Source organism: Drosophila biarmipes, chromosome 3R, assembly GCF_025231255.1.
Source record: "Drosophila biarmipes strain raj3 chromosome 3R, RU_DBia_V1.1, whole genome shotgun sequence".
In the NCBI taxonomy this organism is placed as follows: Eukaryota; Metazoa; Arthropoda; class Insecta; order Diptera; family Drosophilidae; genus Drosophila; species Drosophila biarmipes.
Window position 1 is genome coordinate 13,705,096 of NC_066616.1, and position 22,254 is coordinate 13,727,349.

A 22,254-nucleotide genomic window follows, 5' to 3' on the forward strand; every position below is an offset into this window, starting at 1 on the left:
GCAGGCGACAGGCGACGACAGCATTTTGGTGCCACTTTGCGGCGAATGCGAAATAACTTCGCACAATTGAGCATGCCGACAACGGGCAGCCAGGAAAGTTGAAGGTAAAAAATAAAGAGTAGTGGCCACAACTCCCAACTTGGGCATTCTATTAAATTAATCGTCAATTATCAACGGAGCTGCAAATTATCTAGGCCTGTGGGGAGCAAGCAGCTGAATCCAGGATGCAACATTGTACCTCGAAAATGGTGAGGAAAAAGCCATTGCAATCGGTAGACTAAATTATGTGTTGAAATCGCATTGCGGTATGTGTAACCATATAAATAGAAAAATGGGTAATTCCAATAACCTTCAGTTAAATTTAACTTCACATTAAATTACCGATTGTTTCCACTTTACACTCCTAAGCTGATGGGCGATTAACCTCTTCGAACTAACAAATAAATAAATAAATAAAATCATCTCAATTCACAACAAATTTTAACTTAATCACCAGTTAAATTAACCTCCAAATAAAACTATTTAACAAATTCCCCTATTTCACATTGCTCCTGAACTGAAAAGGCAAACTCCTTATTAACCTCTTCCGGCTAACAAATCAATTAAACTTGTGCACTCGGGTCTAATGAAGCCACCGAAAAACTATTGCCAAATTTTTAGAGGGCCAGGGATCCGCCCCCGGAAAGTAAACCAAAAGCCAGCTTTACATGCAATTGGGCTTGAGCAAACGTCGGAACGAAACGTAACGGCCAACTTGTTCGCGTTCGCTTGTTCAATGTGTTTAATTAAATAGCAAGCGTAATTAAATTGCAATTAAATTAATTAAAAAGCACGCAGCCGCAGCACGTTAGCAAACGGTTCGGTTGCCCACTCCTGTTCCTGTTGCTCCTGAATTTCAGTTTCTGTTCCTGCGCTCCTGTGTTCCGAGGAGGATATTTTTGAAGAGGGTTTTCCCGCTTGCCATTCAGTTTAGGGTCCAAACGGATGGCAGGCGGTGTGAAAGGAAAACAAAACAAAAAATACAATGTTGCCCCGGACATGGTTTCCCTTTTTGGCCCAACCCCAACTTGCCAACTCCCCGGCATTTCCACCAATTTCCTCATTTTCCCTTCGCCGCCGCGCACAATTAGACTTTAATTTTTTATGAGCAATGAATGGTTTCGCAGTTTTACTTTTTGGTGTTAAATGCTTGATTAAGTTGAATGGTGAAAGCTATGCAAATTTTCCCCCTTTCTGGTTCAAGTTGGGAAATTGGCTGCTTTGATGTTGCTGCTTCCTGGGGGGTGGGTAAACTCCATAACAATTCCCTCTTTTTGTCTTAATTAGTGCAATGACAAAAGTTTAATTCTAGACCCTGGAAAATGCAGGCTCAAGATGAATGCAGATATTGAAGAAAATGCGGGTAAATGAAAGAAAAATCACTCAAGCTGCTAAAGATTTTACCAAAATTAATTGGCCAAAGGCTGTTCTGGGGGATGGTTAATGGAGATTTACAAGAAATCTGTCAAAGTTTCTGGGGTGATGGTCTGAACCCTTGGTTAGGTAAATAATAAACTAAACTTTCCCCTCGCAAATAAAACAAATTGAGTTGGGAGCTGAAAAGCAGCTTTAAAATTTTTAAAATCGGTTATCATATTTAATGGAAATACACATTTTGTTGAAAATTAGTTTCGGAGATAACCAATGGTGTTTAATTTATGGCTTTTCTTGGAGATATGAAACCAAAACCATAATTCCCACAAACATGATTTATATTTGCCCATTAATTTCAATTCAGGGGCAGCACATAATCGAAAGTAAATGAGCAGCAAGACCAGACAAGACCAGGCCGACTGACCAATTTCCTACAAAAGTTCCGCCATAATGGGCGAGTTAAATCAACAATAATAAAGCCACACAGCACGTAGGCAAAGTGAAAAAATTGAATTGCGGCAATTACTTGCCACGCTACGCAAAATCCAAGAGAGCCAAGGAAAGGGGCAAAAGACAATCCAAACTCAAGACTCAAGTTCATAAAAATGAAATCATGCCACAGCCCAGGCAGAAGATCAAAGAGGACAAATCAATAAAGGCCCCAGTGCAGAAATAACTTAAAGTCAGCCAAGTCAGTCGGTCGCCGGTCGTCGGTCAGGAAGAATGAAACACAGAGGGAATATACAGGAGACGACCCCAAAACCCAACCAACTTGACCTGGTCAAGGCTAAAGGCACATAAAATAAAATTATACAACGGCGAGGAGGGAAAACTAAAGCAAACTGTCTTTTGATCTATGGTGGCTTCGGATGAAGATGATGATGTTGCATGATGAGGATGGTTGGATGGCTGGATGGTCAGATGGCTGAATAGCCGGCTCATCCGACGATGTGGAGCAACCTCAACGACGAGTAAGCCCGAGTAAATTGGCATAAGAAATCAGAAATCACAGAAGGCTGCTCTCCTCGGACTCCGAGATAAATGGTCATGGCTTCTTCGGCCAAGAGCACCGAATGCAATATTAAGTAAATATACAAAACGTTGTCGGCACGGCGCACAAAACTAATGATGTCGATGAAGCTGGGGGAATATCTGGCGATGCCTCCACTCCTGCTGCTGCTGCTGCTGCTGCCAGGGAATCCAACCAACTTCGGCTTGTGTTCAGCCTGATAATGATGCGGCAGACAGGCCGAGATACAAACAGACAGGAGAGACTCGGAGTGGAAGACGGCTGGACACTGGCGATATACACACGCCAGGTAATAAATTTCATTTCTCAGCTGATATGGGCAATTAAGGAACAATTTTGCAGCTGAATGAGTAATAAATAAAAATTGTATGCCAGCGATATATACGCAGATACAAAACTGCAAGACGTCGACGGTTGTCCGCTGTCGGTTGTCGGTCGTCAGGCCCCAAAGATAGTTTTCGGGATAAAAATACTCGCCAAGGAGGAGGCAGGAGTGTCTGACTGGCTGGCTGACTGCCCCACCGAATGGATGAATGAATGAGGGACTGAAACTGAAACTGAGACTCCTCTGCATGCCTGCCCTTTTGATGAAAACAACTCAATGACGTGATTTGTGCCGCCAACGTTGCGGGCATTCCATCCGCAGAACCCCGTCCTTTTGCAAAATCCTGCCTCATATAAATAAATCACATTTCACTGAGCTGATGTGCAAAATTCCTCGTCTTCGGCCCCAGCTCCGCTGAAAAGGGTTCTCGTCCTCTAAGATTTCTTGTTCTTTTTGGGGGGCCCATAACTTAAAGCTGCGAAATATTTTTGCATAATAAATCAAACTTCCGCCGGGGCTGCCGCTTTATACTTAGCCTTTTTCCCATAGCTTCGACGAAGTCCATCAAATGTTGCCATTTATCCGGCAACTTGTCTGCTCTTTGGCATTATTTTAATTACACTCAAGCCGGGGCTCCCAATGCAAAAGGCTCGCAGCAGTAAAACCCAGCACCCAGAACCTGAAGCCAAAAGGCTTAAGGTATTTTTTAAATGCTCCCTTGTACTGGAAAAAATTACGATGCTCTTAGAAAACAATAAAAATTACTTTAACAATATAAAATATTTTTATCTTTTATTTCATAATTTAATATTCCTATTTGTCATTCAATATGTTTTTTATCGATTTAATAATATTCTTTAAATTTATTTTTCAGTGCGCCCTGTGGATTTGCTGGTCAGAAAATGAAACATTTTTGGGGCCATCGGTGCCTTTTTGGTAACACATGATATGTCGCCTACCTGGGAGATGCTTTGGCCAGGAGTTGGAGTTGCAGTTTCTGGGATTCAGGGATTCGGGGATTCGGGGGACTTGGACGAGGGGCACAAAGAGCGAAGCACTCGCTGAGTGGAGAACAATGGAGACCGGCATGGAGCAACATGACACTCGAGTCTCGAATCTCGAGTCCGAGGATAAGGGGGTATACAATATACTCGCTGCACTGCGAGGCCAAAGCTAAAAGCTTCCCCCATTCCCACACAAAAGGCGGCCACTGGCCACTGGTCAGCGGAGAGTTGGTGTTGAGCACTTGGATCTGGATGAGAGGAGACCGGAGCCTTAGTCCAGAGACCGAAGGTGGAGTTGCCTGCTTTGCCTCTGTTTAATGTTCTCCATTTTACTGTCAAGTGCGGACCGGACCGGGTTGACATTTGCCAACGATGCAACTGCCCCTGGGATCCCCATGCCGAATCCCATTCCCGTTCTACGGTCGTAGTGCTCCTTTGCCCTCCTCCATTATTTGATTCTGCTTCGCATGTCGAGAATTTTAATTTAAGTATGTAAACTGACATTGAATAGTTTTTCGCCAGGGAGCACAGCCCCCGCTCGTTCGCCTCCCTTTTGTTGTGGGCGGTAAATGGAACCACTGGGTTCAACCGGAACCCAACCCACAGATACTGGGGAGGGGGGGGCTATGTTCCATAGTTTAGGGGACCGGGCGAGTGCAATTTCAGTTTTGTTTGCAATTGGATTTCGTAATAGAAAGCTCGGGACAAAGTTTTGCTTGCAGCGGGTGTGTTCGGGGGGTTATTTCAACATGCTGGATTGAAAGTTTTATGACAGGCAGGGGCGGATACTTTTAATAGATATTTAAACCCTCGCCTCGGATTCTGTATCAGCCAGGGGAGTCGAATTTGGCATGTTAATGATGCTCGACGCCAGATTTTCAAGTGGAATTTTGCCAACTTTTCGGGGGATAAGGAATTCTAGGGGCTTACATTACATTCAACTAGGTATACTTTGGGCTTGGTTTTTTCTTTTACATTGCAATTATTTAATTAATATCATATGAAAAACACTTACCGGTGTTGAGTATGGGTGCGCCGTGAGACGGACTCCGTCCGTTTCCAGCTGCTCCCGCAGGACGAGCTCCAGTTCGTTGCTGGGCGGTGTTTCGCAGAGGATCTCCATGCTGCCCGAGAGCGAGTTGGGATCGTTGAGCATAAAGTAGACGGATGCAGCGCCCTTCTCCCTCAGCGATCGTATGCTCTTGAGCAGCTTGTGTCGATGGGCAGGGTTCTCGACGCCGATGGCGTCCAGGTCGGGATCGCCGACCTGCTTGCAGATCTCCAGGTCGTCGTAGCCATTGTCCAGGAAGCTCTCGGCGTACTGGGCCAGGCCCAAAGCTCTTAGCCACTCGCAGACAATGTTGCTAACGGCCATGATGGTGATGAGGTGAGAGTGTGTATGGTGTTTCCCGGTGATTTCTGGTTAGTATCCTTGGGGTGGTTCCTTGGCGTAAGGAGCTGTGCTGCTTACGTGTGCCCTGCCAATTACTGTTACAAAATGGCGTCTATTAGTTTCGCCGTACTGGTGTGTGCGCGCGTCACGTGCTCCGGGGGGCGTTCAGTGCCACGCCTCCTGCTTGCATGCAATTTCCGTTGCCACTTTAAGCTATTGTATTGTTTTAAATCGTCCTCCCTGGAGCATTTTCTCTAATTTTTGTTGGTGCTTCCCCCGCCCCCAGACAGTCGTAAAAATTCAACGCGTACACTCATAAAAATTTATATCGCACTTTGAGCATTTTTAGCATAATCCCAGAAGGCTCCAGCGCTGGTTTATCCTCACATTTTGTTTGGCGCCGCCGCTACTCCGCATGGCTCCTGCAAAAATGGTTGGGAAAAAACAGAAATGGGGGAATTTTAGTAGTCAGCGCGAAAAGCGTTTATTTTCAATAATTTAGAGAGAGCGGCCGGAAAATTGCATAAATTTGAAATGGCTGGCCGCATATGGTGTGCCCGCATATGCCTATGCAAAATAGATGATATAACCTAACCGAAGCCTACCCTGCGCCCGGGAAAATCTGGTTTTCCCACCATAATATATCTCGCACAAATCAATAGAGCCCGCGGCTATTGCCACAATTGATGTTGATGACGTTGCACAGCCGAGATTCAAATCAGACTCGGAGGAGAATGCTAGAGAATTAATTAAATCCAGTATCCAGCAGTAGCAGCAGCAGCTGCGGTTTGTTCAACTGCACGCCCTCACTTCGTTCCACCCCCTCGGAAATTCCCACACTCTCTTGGCCGGGAACTTCTTATCTAGGTAAAGGGCTTATAATGCGTGCATTCCTGCCCATGCTCACATATCACTCCACCACTCCATCATACCATATATGTATTCGAATGGCAACCCCCACCCAAGAGTGGCTTCCGCTTTGGAGAATCCATGAGGCGTTAAACGCAAACTAAAAGCTTATACACACACAGGCGATACTTTTCTGGGAAGGCGTGTGCCGCGCTTTCGGCTCCCTCGCTCATTGATAAATGATTGATTATCAATCCATTCATGGGCTGTGCGAGTGGGTGTGTTGTGGGCGCCCTGCGGTTTCCCCGGGCTTAGCACCAAAGTTTAGTGTTTGCTTTTAGTTTATCTTTAATGGATTATTTTAGTGGTTGCTTGGCTCGACAGCGAGCAGCCGCCAGTAAAAAAGGAACGCATGGTAAGATGTCCAGCTATGGAACTTGGGACTCCCATCAACCAAAGTCTAACAAAATAAAAAAATTTATAAAAATAAGAAAAAATAGTATCATAATAAAAACATTAAAAAAAAGTTCCTCTATAAAATGTATCCCCAACATATAACCCTTCGTTAGCCCAATATACCCTTTCCCGCTTCTAGCTACCAGGTATAATCGTTCCCATAATCCAGAAGGCCTCGCCCAATCTCACCACCCCCACACCTTTCGCGCAAGGGACAAACATATCATATAATTTATGTTCCACTCCCCAGAATCAGAATCAGAATCAGAGCCACCCACCCACCTCTTTTCCCCGTGACTAAGCTGATTTCTTGTTTTTTCAGTCGCTCTTCCCTAGTTTTTCCCTTGCTTTTGTGGCTGCGTTGTTGTCGTTTTGGCTGTTTTCGTTTTTGTTGCCTGGTGTGGCAGCTGCTTTGTTTCCATTTTCATTTTCATTGGCATTGAATAGATCAATCATGGACGGGTTCGATGGTATTCGGTTCGCCGTACAAATACTTCAATGATGACCAATTATTCACCAATAAAACTGTCGACCAAATGTCATGAATTGAACTTTTACTTGCTGCGCTAAGCGGAAATCAATCGCAAATTGCTGGGAAAGTGATTTTGAAGAGTCTATGGAATCAATTACGAGCTGGGGTATTTTTTATTTCAATGATTTAATGGAAAATGTGTGGCTAAAGTGTGCGCACGTTCGATGGCAGATTGATTGGGAAATTCATTTAGAATTATTGGCAACGACATGTAAAGGGTTTTTATGGCTTTAATTGATTGTTAATTATTCCTTTGCGTTGTTTTATTAATTTTCTTTCGTTTGAAGCTTACAATTAAGCCTATTTTCAACGGCTCTTTGTTAAGTAACTCCGTCTCAAACTTTTTCAATAAATCAATCATAATATATTAAATTTTATTATAAAGCCGACATCAACTTAAATGCCAACGCTTCTGGTCCCCATGAGACCCGAGCCCAAGCAAACCCTTTCACTTCCGACCTATTGGCTTTGCATATTTTTGTTTTTGGGGTCAAAGTTTGTCGGGGGCTCGATTTGTTTTGCTTTTGTTTTGGTTTTTCCTTTTTGTTTCTGTTTAATTTCGTATCTTCCGCCCACGCAGTTCACAGCGGGTGGAGATGAAAAACAAAAAGTAAAAGAAAACTAAGCCGAACTGAACAACAATTTAATGCAACATCATCGAATAAATTGCGGCCGGACTTGTTGCAGTTGTTGTCTTCAGTCAACAACAAATTGATATCGTGTGGGCGTGTTGTCGTAACGCATTTTATACCAAAACGATTTTTCTCAGATTTTCTCGCTTTTTTAGGGTCTCCTCGGCCAGTTCAATTTGTCTGTCTGTCTGGCGGTCTTCTTGTTTTTGTTTTTTCCACATTTAAACGCTGTCACTGGGATCGTGTTTGACTCTTGGCCTTAGCCTAAGACAATTGTGAGAGGTGTTGCCGGGCAAATCAAATTGCGGCTCAATAAACGGCCAAGCAAATTACAATTGGGATTGTTCGGTCGGTGTTGCAGTTGCAGCGCGGCAAGAGCGACAGCAGTTGCAACACGTCGCCAACAGCTGTGTCAGCTGGCACTTGGCTGTCTGGCGATTTATCTATCCAACATCTCGCGGGGACACGCGGCGTATGCGCAATTGCCATTTAATTAAAAATTATTTGCACAGCCAGGCGAAACAATTTTTTGTTGATTTCATTTATCATTATTTTTCTTGCTTTTTTATTTTCTTATTTTTCTTTTGATTTTTCTGCAGGTGCGCAACGGAAACGGCCTAAACAAAATGTTCACACGCTCGCCGGTCCACGACTTTGACTTAATGGCAAGTAAGACGGGATGGCCAAGACCACGCACTTCTCGGGGCAGTCTAATTATAATCATTAGCTGAGCAAACACTGGAATTCACATCTGTATATACTTATGTATTTATACAATTTTTGCATAGTCCCCGCAGTCAGTGGGCAATCAAAATTATACGGAAATATACCGACGAGAGGGAGGGGAAAAGCAAATAAATTGCCAGCAGGCCAGGGCGTCTTCATTAATGATAGGAAGTGGAACGGCGAAGGGGCCAAAATCCATTTGACAACATAAAATTTTTGTTTCAAGCAACTGCCGCCACTGGGGGCATTAATACCAACGGCTAATTAACTTGTTGTTGAGCTCGTAAAATAGTTTGGCCGCTCATCAAGATAATAAAGGCCCGGCCAAGTCGGCAGCCAGCCAAGTTTCGGTTTCAGTTCGACTCTTTAATTGAGCCCAGAAAATTCTTGACTTTTGTGTGGCGTCAGCTGCAGGGAAAAAAGAAGCCAAAACGATTCCCTGTCACACATGTGTATAATATACCTATATATACATTGGGCAATGGGCACTTCAAGAATGTCCCGAAAAGGGAACGGAACTGGGCCGAACGACCTGACTGCAGTCACTTTTGGTAATTAGATTTTCAAGTCGAGATAATGAAGTGGACATTAAAATTTTACAACCTCCGGGCTAAAACACACATCCACATGAAACCGAAAGCAGGCGAACGCATTCAATAAATTAATTACGAATTTCGAACTCAGACTAGCCCCTTTTTAATGCCAGGTGGGCCGAGAGGGGCTGTTGGCCACACCCAGCAATAAATATTGAAAACTGTCCCTGTCTCCGGGCGAAAACCAAAGGCAAACCAGACTCAGATTCAGATTCACACACATGTCTGGCTTTGGCATTTATAATGTAGTATGCATGACTCTAATTAAACCGCAATTGTTGTGTAAACTTTAAGGAATTGATTGCTCGGACACGATCCAAGGGGACAGGTCGCAATGCAAGAAGTCTTGGCTGGCAATTAAGCAGCAATTGACTCGTGTGAGGTGGGCCCGACTGCAATAAATGTATCTTGAGCCGAAGTCCCCAAGGAGATGGGCCCAAAAACCTATTGATTGAGGCTTAATAGCAAACAAAATTATTTATTTTTAATAGAGGTAGAACATGTTCATTTAATTAATTTTCCGTTTAAATGTGTATTTTAATTAAAATATAAATCAGGACAACTGCAATGGAAGCTATGTCAACTTATAAAGACTACTGGCAGATATATGTGTTTTTTTTTATTAATTAATAAAAACAAATTTAGCATTTCAATTAAAGTCTCATTTATTTACTGCCCTTTCTATCTAAATTAGAGTTTGTCATTAATAATACCAGCCCATGTTTGAGTGTTATTAATTGTAGCCATTCATTTGGTTTTATTTTTGTGATCCAGTTTTTTGATTAAGCCAATTGAGGCAAAATGCTAAAAAACTTTATTTAGTTGCTTGGTTCAATGAAATCTCCTTAGACAATTATTCTTATATTGCCCAATCAAAAGCCCCTAACGACTTTGACTTCCCATGTAGAACTGCACTATCTCGCTGTTTTATGGCCCCAGGCTCACCCCTTAATTGCCGCCAATTGAAGTGGTATCACGGCCACCGATTGATGTTGTTACTCTAGTTTTATAGCCCATAACCAAGGGCTATAACTGAATATAATAAAAAAAAAGCCCCTCTCTGCGGCCTCCTAATAATGATCTCCCAAGCCCATTGCCCTGCGCAGCCTGAAATGTTGCAATCATAATTTTTGTGCTCTCCCAGCGAAAATGCTTCACGCTGGGCCCAAAAGCTGATGACCTTTTGGCATTTTGCATTTTTTGCAAAACCCCCTAAGAAACACACACTCGCGAAAGTCAAATGCCCCAGAGCCAAAAGCTGGGGCGCAGTATAAATAAATTTATATCATTTTTTTGGTATTCCGCCGCAGCGGGTGGTCAAAAACAAAAAGATACTGGCAAGAAAAAACGCGCAGGTGGCTTCAACAAACGTTGCCTTAAAATAAAACCTCAACTTTTCGAGTCAAGTTAATGTTTTTAATGCTCCATAATTTAGCATTTTTGTTTGTCTTTATTTGTTGGCTCGTCCCAGGAAACAAATGGCGCTACAGTTAAGTCAAAGAGGCATCTATAAATCCTCGTCATTACGCTGACCCCTTGAAATGTTAAATCGTTAACCCTCATAATCAAAATTTGGCAGCTCAGCGAGGGACGTTTGCATACTTATTGATTTCTTTTCAAGCGGACGAAAAGGCAGAAAAAAATAAAAGATGAAAAGGAAATAAATGGAGACTCATTATGTAAGGGCGAAGAGCAGGAAGCGGGTGGCAACTGGCTGAAATGCAATAAATTCACATTAAGCTGCTCACATAAAACGCCTGATTGCGTTCCGAGCTGCACTGAGCTGATTCCTGGGCTCGGGTCGGGGAGTATCTGGAGCTTCAGCTCGAGTCCTCCACTTCCTCAGCTGAAAACGCGCTGAAGCCAACATCCTGTTGACAGTGGCAGGCGGCAGCTATCAATATTAAAAGCGCTTATTTGACAGAAATATGACAAATGCCTGACAGCCAAGGGCGTGGCACACAGGTTGCCTGCTGTTACTGATTTTGCTGCTGCTGCTGCCGCTGCTGCTGCCGCTGCTGCTGCTGCTGTCCTGCCTCTGCGAAAAGTGCCAAGTCATTAGTAACGAAGGCAACCCGGGCAAGTGTCAGGAATGCTTTTTGGATTAGTCAATTCGGAGTTGCGTGTATTCGTTTGGGCTGTGCAGCATGGCATCGCCTTGGGTCAGCCAGGGCCAGGAGTCGAGCAAGTGTGAAGTATTCTCCTGATTTTGCACACCCATGCACCGCCTGCTGGGTTAGTGACACGTGCAACACACTCACGCTATTCACCCGGAGCCCGGACCGCCAGATACATGTGCACATTATGTATCTGCACCAACCCCACTCAGAAAGTGAGCATCAAAAATGCATTCAACTGTCAAAAGCTAAGCGAAATCAATGAAGCGTACTCCTCTAAAACTCATAAAGGAAATGGTTAGGAATCGAGCTAAATTGCAGATGGAAATGGTATAATATTGGGTATGTTGTACATGGAAAATAATAGTGTCACATCAGAAAAATGAAATTCTTTGGCATTTTCTTTTAGAAAATGCAATCATATTGAGATTTCCTAAAAAAAAAGGAATGATTAATGATTTCAAAATATTGGTATAAAAAACTTAATTCCTTACAATTTCATTACTAAGAAAAAAGTAAACACCACTGAACATTAAATATCTTTAACACCATACGCTTCTATCTCAGCGATCTCTGTAATTTCCGTTTCGTGCAATCGGTTTAAGTATTCCCTTTTTATCAGTATAATTTTCGCATTATTGGAAATATTATTTTTAAATGCTCGTAAACATGGAGCTTGGTGACAATTTTATAAATATTTTTATGGCGTTTCATAAAATTTTATACGAGGTGCATTCTCTGCCCCCCGCCCTCTATCAATTTGTCGTCGCTGCAGTTTATGAATTTCGCTTGGTCCTGCTTTCCACACTATACATAAATATATATGCACACATTTTGCGTATTTTTTGTTGTCAATGCAAGTGACAGAGATAGTCAGTGGAGGACATGCAACAGCAGCGTTGTCATCGGTTGCGACAATTACTTAAATGCAGGCATAATTTGTGCACAGCAGACGGGCGGCGACAAGGGTTAAGGTTTGGTAGGGGAATCGGGGGAAAACGGTCAAAAGTTGGCAAGGCAATTTACTCGTCCACTGGTCTGAATATTTTTCACAATTTTATGATTATTACTATGGCTCCGACTACAATTACAATGATTATTATTTTGATGTGTGTGCGGTGGCCGAATGGGGAAACTTTAAGTTTTTGTAAACATCGATTTAAGTCAATTTTTTCGTATGAACGGGCAATTGTTGTGCGGAATGCATTTTAAGTTGCAGAGCAACATTTATTTTGCGTTGATATACAACTTTTTAATAAAAAGTTGAGCACTCAGGCCTAATTGTTATTATTCTTTGGCCATTTATTAAAATAATTGATTTTTCCCATTGTTAACCAATGCATAAATGCCTTTTTTAATATTCCTTTGCCCCGTTTTATGCGATACGAGCAAATCGGAATAATATTTCATATTTAAATCTGATGGCATTAATTGGTCTTCGGCTTTTGGGAAAAAGCTTTCCCATAAATATTAATTTGGCATTCAATTTTCATTGATTAATTTCCAATTTAGCATTTTGTCAGTGTGCCAGATTGTCTTCCCTTGGCTGTCACATCTTTTATCAATTTTTGTAACCCCAAGGAGTCACATAAATCACAACAAATTCTCGCCGGTCGGAAGATAAATAAACTTGGGCTCTTTTCCCACTCCTGTCCTCCTTTATTTTTTGCCATTTGCCTTTGATTGAACCGAAGCGAACCAAACGTACAATGGCAATTAACCCATAAAAATGAAAATGCCCACATTTACGAGCCTCTCCTCCCTCGGGCAGGCAAGTCCATCGACCATCAGTCATACAGTCAGTCAAATTAATTGAAATTCAAAGCTCCGGCCTGGGACTTTACTACGGTGGCTATGGCTTTGATTTTGCCATCGGTTTTATGGGTATTGTCGGGGCTGAGTTTCTGCTTAATTTTACTTCATTCGGTTCATCAGCATCCCAGGCCGACTTGTGTTTCCATTGAATAATAAAGTGGAGTGAAGTACGCCAAGCCAATCCAAGCCGAGCCAATCCAATCCAAGCCGAACCAAATGAGGGGCCGCCGCCAACAGACTTGCTGCAGATATAAATCAATTCCCGAGAAGCGACAAAATTTACATTCCGATTTGCCAGCGATCTCTTTTTTTCTGATGTCCCCAGCTTCTCCTCTTATTGAGATTTCATCGCCGTCTTTGTGGCAGCGGCGCATGCGTCGTCGTCATCGTTTCCGATGCTCGAATAAAGTGAATTTATGGCAACGGTTAACACAAACGACATTGTATCAATAATAATAATAATAAAGCGAGAAATAAGAAAGAAAACCCACAAAAAATAAATCGTGGTCGGGCTCGTTACAATTCGTAAGCGTTTAAATCTGTTTAAGTGGGCCTTGATTAATGACTTCCAAGTGCGTTTCTTTCGATCGACTCACGCACTCGCCACGGGATATTGGCAAAGCTCCCAGGGGCTGCAGGGGGTTAAACGGGGGCCTCCCAGCTCCGATCCGGCAGATACAATTGAAACTACAAGCGAACGATAGGCGTGACTGCGATAACAAAGACCTTGGCTAAAGGTATATCGATCATTGGCCATCATCATGATCGCAGCAATTTGTTATGTTTAGGAAACTTTTAAAAACTGTATCCGCCTCATGATCGAGCCAATTTGTTATCTCTAACCAACTTTCATCATAAGGTGGCCTCTATAAATTAAGACCGAAAAGCCCTTGAGATGTTTACTGTTGAAACTTTTATTTAAAACTTCATGCGGGTACCTTTTTGTTACTAATTAATCATAGCAAGTATTAGGCCTCTGCTTTTCTCAATGATTAATATGAATCTATCAGGATATTTATGCTTCATTTAAAACTAATCATCATATTCAAAAATATCTATATTATGCCACTATCAAGCCTTAAAATCTCCGCTTAAATTCATTTCCGTTTGGACCTTTTCAAAAAGCATATCAAGATCTCGCCGAGATCCTCACCAAAACACCCCTATACCATTCTCCATCAGATCCTAACCTTCTAACAGTTTATCCCCATCTCAATCATGTCAAATCTATGCACTCAAAACATATCCAAATCAGTGTCAAGCCGCATTACCCTAAGAACCCATCGGATAGCTCAAATTTCACACTGAAGAACCCACGGCGAAGAATTGAAATTTCATCATTTTGATTAGCCTAGCAGAATCTCGTCGCAGCCCAGACAGATGCCCCATAAAACTGAGTCGCCACAGACCATTAATGAAAATTACGATGCGATATATTGGAATTGCTTCAGGGAAGAGCAGGGAATTTTCCAACCGACTGACTGCTGCTTTGGATCAGATAAAAACCCGAGAATGTCATGTCAAAATGTGGCGCTGCCCTTTAAGCCACTTTTATACCTCAAACCTCATATGACAGGGCTGCCGATCTAAAGACCCAGGCAGGTACGATGAAGGACTATACCTACAGATGTACATATATCTGTTTGCATCCGATACCCACGCGACCCTCGGTCAGGTTGGGTTCCTTGTAGCCTGTAAACTGATCTCTGGCAAGAACAATACGGCGCAAAGGGAAAAAACCGAAGAGGACAACCAACAATTCGGCTGAAATGAAAAATTGAAAAACGAAAGTGAAGGAAGCGACGGAGGTGGAGTTGTCATTTGACAACGTCGCACAATTACACAACTAAAATGAACAATATTTAACGAAATTACACTCGAAAAGGAGCGACAGAGAGGGACGACGACGACGACAACAACAAAAGGCCCATTGGCGGCAAAAAACAAAAGGGCTCGGAGGCAGAAAATAAAAGACAGAAGGCATCCAACCGAGGGGCAGCTGCCCCTTGGCCAAAGCGGGTTTTGTGTATCATTTTTCATGACGTATCCCCGACACACATGCAGGTATATTTACGGTGGGCATACATATCCTGTCATTGTTGTCAGCCACTTGAAAGTGCAATTGCAGCCGCCTAATTAGTCCCCAAACAACTACTCAACTAATTTAGCTGTCCATACATCTACGTGTATTTTCCCATCTCAGGGAGCGCAGAAAGAAATATGATAATTAAGTGCGACCACCCCGCAAAAATGCAAACACACATAAATCATTTGTTTCGGTGCCCAAGTTGAAGTTCATATTGCAGAAGACGACTTCATCGTTTTGCGATTATTTCTAGCAATTTCAATGCACTGCACTCCACACCCTCCACTCATCGAACCCTTGGAAAATGTGGCGAAAATTTACGATGCCTGTGACACAGTTAACTCATGCTCGACACCAAAACATATATCAAATGTGTGGCACGACTTGGAATGCCATTGGATAGCATCGAATCGGATCGGAGGAGGGTTACCTGCTTTGCCCAGCACTCGCAGCCGCAGACAGACAGACGGACGGATGGTCGGAGGACCGAGCCCCACCAAACAATAACGTGAAATATGTGCGGCGTTTTGCAATTCATACGCAAAAATGGATGAGGCAGCAGCAGCAAAAGCAACAGCAGCAACAGCAGCACCATCAGCCACATCGAGCGGCCCATTTGAACCGTTCGACCTGCCAATGGACGACGCTCCACAGTAGCCACCACCGCATGTGCAACCGACAACGAGAAGCGGGGGAACACAATAACACATTGTCTGGAGGAAAACGAGAAAAAAGTGCGGCATTGGCAAGTGCCACAAACGGAGACCAAAAGGCTACAGTGCCTAACAATAGTATAAGCTGTAATACATTGTAATGCATTTGTAAATACGTATATTAATAAAATGTACTGTGGCTAATATTGTTATAGTTAGACACTTATTTGGAGAATGTTGCAGAAATATCCAATAATTTGAAATCACCTTCAAAGGTTCCTAAGAGTATGCAATAAAAAATAAAGACCTATATGAATCTATCAAACTTTGTTTATAAAAAAGTGTTGCATGCTTACAGACACCTTTAAAAATGGTTTGTCTTTTATTTTTGTTTAATGTAATGAGAAAATATCGGTATGTTACCATGCAATGAAACAGATCATCTATAAAACCTGTAAACTTCCGCCTTATAGCCACACAACGCACTGTAGCCAAGCGATCACACCCGAACCAGACCGCGAGCAGACTGTTTGGCTTGCATTTAATCTTCCAATTGAGTGCGTACCACTGTGCTGACATAGATAAACTGGCATGTCCTGGACATCCAGACGCATCCGAGTGTCCTCTGGCCCCGAAACTCTGCCACTTCCACACTCATCTTTCCCCTTCCCTCGCATGGGCCTTTCTCCTTCACCTTCCTTCCACCCCGACTGGCCGCATTGTCAACATTTTTGCTTTTAAAAAACAATTAATCTTTATTAGTCGATGACTCAAAAGCCAATTAAAAGTCCTCGCACAGCGTTTGCCTCAATCACGCCCATTTCGCCTGTATAATTAATCATTTTTTTCGCCCGCCAAGTGAGAGTGCAGAGCCAAATAAAGAGTAAAAAAGGAATTGTGCAATATCCGTAAAATGCGCAAAACTTGCCATCAATATGCTACGCTCGGATACGTCCATCAAAAATGCACTGAAGCGTAGATCCTTCCCTGCTGTTGGCAAAAGGATTCGTTACGGATTTATTGGCAGCCTGACTTTGGCCCCGGATTTCGTATTCTTTTTTTTACACATTTTTTTCCCTGTGTGTTTTCTTTTAGGGCTCGTGCTGAAAAATTGACTTTATGTTGTTGCCTGTGCATAGAAATTGCTTTTTGGGGTTTTGCGCGCTGATTTCTTTCTTTATTCCTTTCCCCTTTTTTTTGGTCAAGGGTAGCGTATTATTTTTGAAAACATTTTTTTGAAGGCCAAAGTTTTGCGTGGTCAGTTTCTGGACAAAAAGACCCAAATAAATTAAATATCCCAACAAGAGACAGCGAGAGAGAGGCCGAATGAAAACTCCGGTTCAGGGTCAAATTAATCCACGGACAAATCAGGAGGCCTAAAAAGGACTTTGCGCTTTCCAGCGAACACTTGAAGGGCATTAACGGGCAGAAAAGAAAGAAATAAATTATTTAGCAACCCCCGGATTTCGGGGTGCGCAAATAAGACAATGCGTGGAAAATTCGAATCCCTAAATGCTGTTAAACACAAAATAAATGAACTTCCCGGCCTTACTTTGGGGTGCTGCCGATGGTGTAAAGGATTTGTGCGACAAGTATTGATGACTGGACAGATGGATGGATATAGTCGGGATGGAAGGCAAGCGTGTCCTGGACAATATGGAAAATCAAATCGCATTCGGGGGTAATAATTTCGACTAATGAAAACATGTTTCCATCGTTCATTTCGGTGGTTGGTTTTTCGTGGCACTACATTTTTCCCGGAAAACGTGAAAAGCGGGGAAAACAACAATTGCCATTGTTAAGTTTTGTTTATTTACAGATTTTGCCAGAATGAAAATTAGCATTAGCCCGAGAAATCAAATTTCAGCCAAACAATATTTACACAAATACTTTAGTTTGAACCAACAGCATGGTTCGATGTTGTCAACACTCTGCGACCTTTTAGGGGCATTTGGATTATGTCCTTGTTGATTTAGGACTTTTGCGGCCAAATAACATTTTTGATTGAGGCACGCTGCTCTGCGTTCCTAATTGGTTCATACTCGCATGGCATTTCGGGAATAACATTTCCCAGCACAAACGAAATTCAAATATGAATTTAGCATAACAAAAAATGTAATAAACCTCGTTCGGGCTTTATGAAAATTTAAATATTCGGGAAATTAGGTCAGCTGGACATGTGTAAGAGCATGTTGCAACTACGGTGCAACAACAATGCATTACACACACACAGCGAGTCGGACAGTATGTAGAAATGTTTTTAAACAAAACCAAAACATGGCCAGAACACGGGGAACACACAGGCAACACGCCCTGGCCATTGGTCAAAGGCAAAAGCCGGCAAATGTAAAAAGGAATAACCGAAACACAAACAAAAAAAATATAAATCCAAACAGCAGCGCCAAGTGCAACTGCAGCCAAAGCCACAAGACAATGCAACAGCCGCAGTCGACAGAACGGAGCAGAACAGACATCTCTGGACCAGTTGGCCAAAAGCCCAGGGAGTGCTGGTAAGGGAGGGGGAGGGCGGAGGGAGACTGCTGGCCATAAAGCCTCCTCTGTTCTTGGTCTGTTTCTGGTCTTCTGGCCCATTTGGTTTTGGGTCGTGCCTGGGCCACGGCTTGATTCATATTTGGACTGCAGTTTCCATTTCATGGCTCTCTATTTTTCTATTTTTCTATTTTTCTACTTTTCTTTTTTTCTCTTTTTTCCAGCATTTGTAGCACAGAGCTGTTAAAGGCCAGGGCATATAGAATTGGTATTAGACCTAAAGGTATTACAAAATTAATTAATATAGAAATCATTATTCAAAGGCAATCTGTATTCAAACATCTAATCTACATAATGATTATCCTATAATCCAAAAGTTGTTCTCTTCCATAGCTATCCGAAGTCAATGCTTAATGCCCAAGCCCTCTAAAAACTGTGCCATAAATTTTACTATCCCCCCGAAGACAAACACTAAAATCTAAATTAAACTTTCAGTTCAACTTCCTGCACGTGGGGAGTTCCTGGAAGTGAAAGTGTATCCCCTAAAACGACCAATCCCACGCGAGTGCCATCGGTATATTATGCCTTCTATAGGCATTATTTGTTGTACTCCTTCATTTCTGTTTTCTGAACGGACTCAAACCTCCGCCCCGAAGGCTGAAGCGAAAAAAAAGAAACGAAAACCCAGCAAAGTTTGTTCAACTTTTTTCCATGTTTATATTTGCTGTAAGCATTATTTTTTTGTGCCTCTCCTTTTCGATGCACACAAAAAACCAGTTGCATGAAAGGGGTAACAAACAACCAGAGCAATAGAAACCAAATAGTGGAATTTCTCTATTCCAGTGCAAAGTGCATTGAGGCATGCAGCTGGAATTTCAGTGGCAGAAGGGATGGATGACGAAATGCGAAATGCATAATACATACAGCGTAGAGCATGGAGCCGGGGGAATCCGTCAATTCCACAACCCTCTACACTCCGCACTATAACTATATTTATTTTTTATGCCGCTCAACTGCAAAATTGTGTCAAAATCGGATGCTGCCACCGTGGGGCAGAAAGAAATGCTGGGGAGGCGGGCGCTCCCAGTCGCTTCTAAATATTTTTCGTTGGCCCGCATCAACTTTAAAATGCACACAAAGGGGTCTGTGTAAAAATTTATGGACCTGGCCGGGCAATTTTCTAACGTACCTGGCAATTTAACGGTATAGTGTAAATTTCATTTAATTTGACAGCCGCAGATTGAAACCCCGAGCGGTTAATAAAGTTGCACCGGCCACTGCTGCATCACCATCAGCATCGGCAGCAATATCAGTTGCAGTTGCAGCAACAGCAACAGCAGCAGCAGCAGCAACAGCAGCCGCAACAACAGCAAAACTAATTAGTCCAAAGGCCCCGCAGTAGATCAACAAACTCACCTAAAAAAAACAGAAGAGAAAAAGAGTCATGAAGGCAAAGATGATTTAATAAGCAATTAAATTATTCTAATAAATGTAAGCCAGCGGGGCTGAGCAAAGGAGCAGGGCGTTGCAGTAGGAGGGCCACGAGAAATTGCACATAAAATTGCAATTTTCCAGCAAATTCATAATACAAAAAAATTATACAAAATTAGGCCGCAGGCCGGGGAGCGAGAAAAAGCTAGGGCCAGCGAGATGGATAGATACAGTTTTCTGCGAACGCCAAAGAAGACTGCGGCAGCCAAGTTGCTTGATGGAGAAATATCTCACTCTAATTATAAGTAAACAAGGCTATCGAAAGCAACTTTCTTTATTAACAGTTTTAGTTTAGCTGCAGCCAAGTTAGTTTAGTAATTTACCCTGAGTTCCGTTGGGCAGAGAAGTGTGTGGGTTTTGATATAAAGTTTATAACTTTTAGGGAATACGGTTTACGGAAATAATTCATGACACCCAATATCAACCAATGTTGTCAGCTGAATTCGATCTGCCATCTGAAAACCCATGAATCTGACCCTACATCGCCGAAACGCACTGCACCGCTCGGCGGGAGCGAGACTCAACAGCTGCCAAACAGTCCGCACTCGTCGTCATCCTCGTCAGCTGAGAGCTGAGATGGCAACAACTCAAGTGGCATCCACCCAGTGGCAGCTCCGGCTCCCAGCAGTCCAACTAATGCCATCAAGGCTGATGCATATAGTGATTAGAGTGGACGTTACCCGGCCCAGTGCTTCCTCGCTTCCTTCCTCGGATGCATCGTCATCATCGTCTTGCTGCACTTGAAGCTGCCGAGGGTAGGGATGTTGCTGCTGTGCTGGCGAGATGTTGCCGCTGTGCAGGAGATGTTGCTGCTGCGGCTGCGGCTGCCGCTGCGCCTGCTGCCGCTGATGATGACGATAAGTGCAGTTTGCAGCGTAATAGAAAAGTTGCCACGATGTGTGCCTTTGTGGCTGCGGCTGTGGCTGTGTGTGTGTGTTACTGATGATAATGATAGATAAGTGTGCGCCAAGTGCACTACGTAACTTACTCGAACTTCAAAAGCTATCAGCAGTTAAATCGAAAAGCAGTAAGCCAAGCTCAGCGGGGCCAGCGGGCAAGAACTGTAAATGCTGCGCAGCTTAATGACAAGAGCGCCAACTAAGTTGCACTGGCAGCGGCAACAGCAGCTGGGAATGGGTTCTATGAGCTGTAGCTCCCTGTGAAAGTTACACCCGGAGAAACGGGGTAGCTTTATGCACCGCAAATATTGCACCGAAATATATCCCGAAATGTTACACCTCAGGAAACTATTTCTGGATTATGGTTACTATTATATACATATCTTACTGATCGACTTGATTTTAATAAGTTCGAATATTTGTATTGGATTTAATCTATAAAATATTATCTTTTTTATATTATAATTTTATAAGTAGTTGATCTGTGGTCATTTATTGTCTAGGTTGCCTTGACTAAAATCCATTAAGTTTGTCAAAAGCTAGGCCAGTGTCAAAGGGCCACATTTATTATTAATAAAATATTTCATAAATCCTTTTCTTTTTATACCATTTTTTTCGGTGTAACTCCTTATGTTGCTCCTTGCAGTGCCGCACTGCTCCTGCATCATTAGCAATTGTGGGCAGGCCAAGGCGTGGGGCATGGGAAATATTTGCTATAAATGCATGCAACATTAAGTAGAACGCATTTTTTTCAGGCAGCCAGGGAGCAGCAGCGGCGCAGCATCTGCAACCTGATGACGCCACACGCCACTTCACTTGGCTGCCTCGCGTCGCTGTTGCAGCCACTTCTTGTTGCCGTTGCCGTTGCTTTTGCTGTTGCAGTGTTGCTGCTGTGCTGGGCTGATGTTGCTGCTGTGCTGCCGTTGCCGCTGCTGTGGTGTTGCTTTTGTGCCTTTTCACAGCTCAACGCTTGCGCACATTTGGGGAGCCTGAGAAAAGGGTTCGTCTTCGCCGCTTCTTCTGTGTGCCTTGCGCCGTTTGCTTTATTTCTTTCCGAGAATCTTGACGGCTATTAAGGAGCAAATAGCAACAGCAAAAACAAAGCACACCCGGCTGGCTGGCGGTAGAGAAAAGAAAAAACCCCAAAAAAAAGAAGCTGTAAAATAAAATTATTATTTTCTTTTCGTGCTCATAATTTGTGCTGCTGCTGCCGCTGCTTCTTTGGCCTCAATTAGTAAAAGACTTTTCCTTATTACACTTTTAGCCTTGGCTCTAGCTTTTCCCGTTCACAGTAGTTTCCTCTCGCCCAGCAGTAAATTAAGTTACGACTTTATGCTGCATATTAGTCGCAGCGAGGAGGGTCAAAGTGGAGCCAGGAGATATGGGAAAGAAAAGAAGGGGATGCTCTTGAGGGCGGACCGCCATTAAATATTTATATTATTGCCTACGTAATTGAGGGAATAACGAGTAATTAGAAAATAACTATCTTGATTATTTTTTTAATTGGCAGCTAGCTTTATCTATCTTTACCATAGAACATGTGAAATCTCTGCCTTAAAGTCCTTAAAACTATATATTCCAATCAACCCCTTACCATTTTAAACTTGGTCCTCTGGGCCATTTTATTTGCTCTTAACAATCAGTTAATTTTATTACAGACCATGATTCATGCCCTGCATATTCAGCTTTTATGACTTGGCCATCGAGATCAACGCCCACTGCCAAGGACCTCGTGTCACTGCCTCATCCA

The 22,254-nt window shown here is 42.9% G+C and overlaps 1 protein-coding gene across 8 annotated transcripts in view; it reads right to left on the reverse strand.

Annotated features, from left to right (window-relative positions):
- The window catches only part of LOC108031378 (sterile alpha motif domain-containing protein 5), a 158,367-nt gene that overhangs the window by 110,664 nt on the left and 25,449 nt on the right, over positions 1 to 22,254 (reverse strand). For all 8 annotated transcript variants that reach the window (XM_044091129.2, XM_044091128.2, XM_044091127.2 and 5 more), the window contains exon 4: positions 4,788 to 5,587. In XM_044091129.2, coding sequence (XP_043947064.1) covers positions 4,788 to 5,147 — 360 coding nt within the window. In that variant the 5' untranslated portion in view covers positions 5,148 to 5,587. The remainder of the gene's footprint in view (positions 1 to 4,787; positions 5,588 to 22,254) is intronic.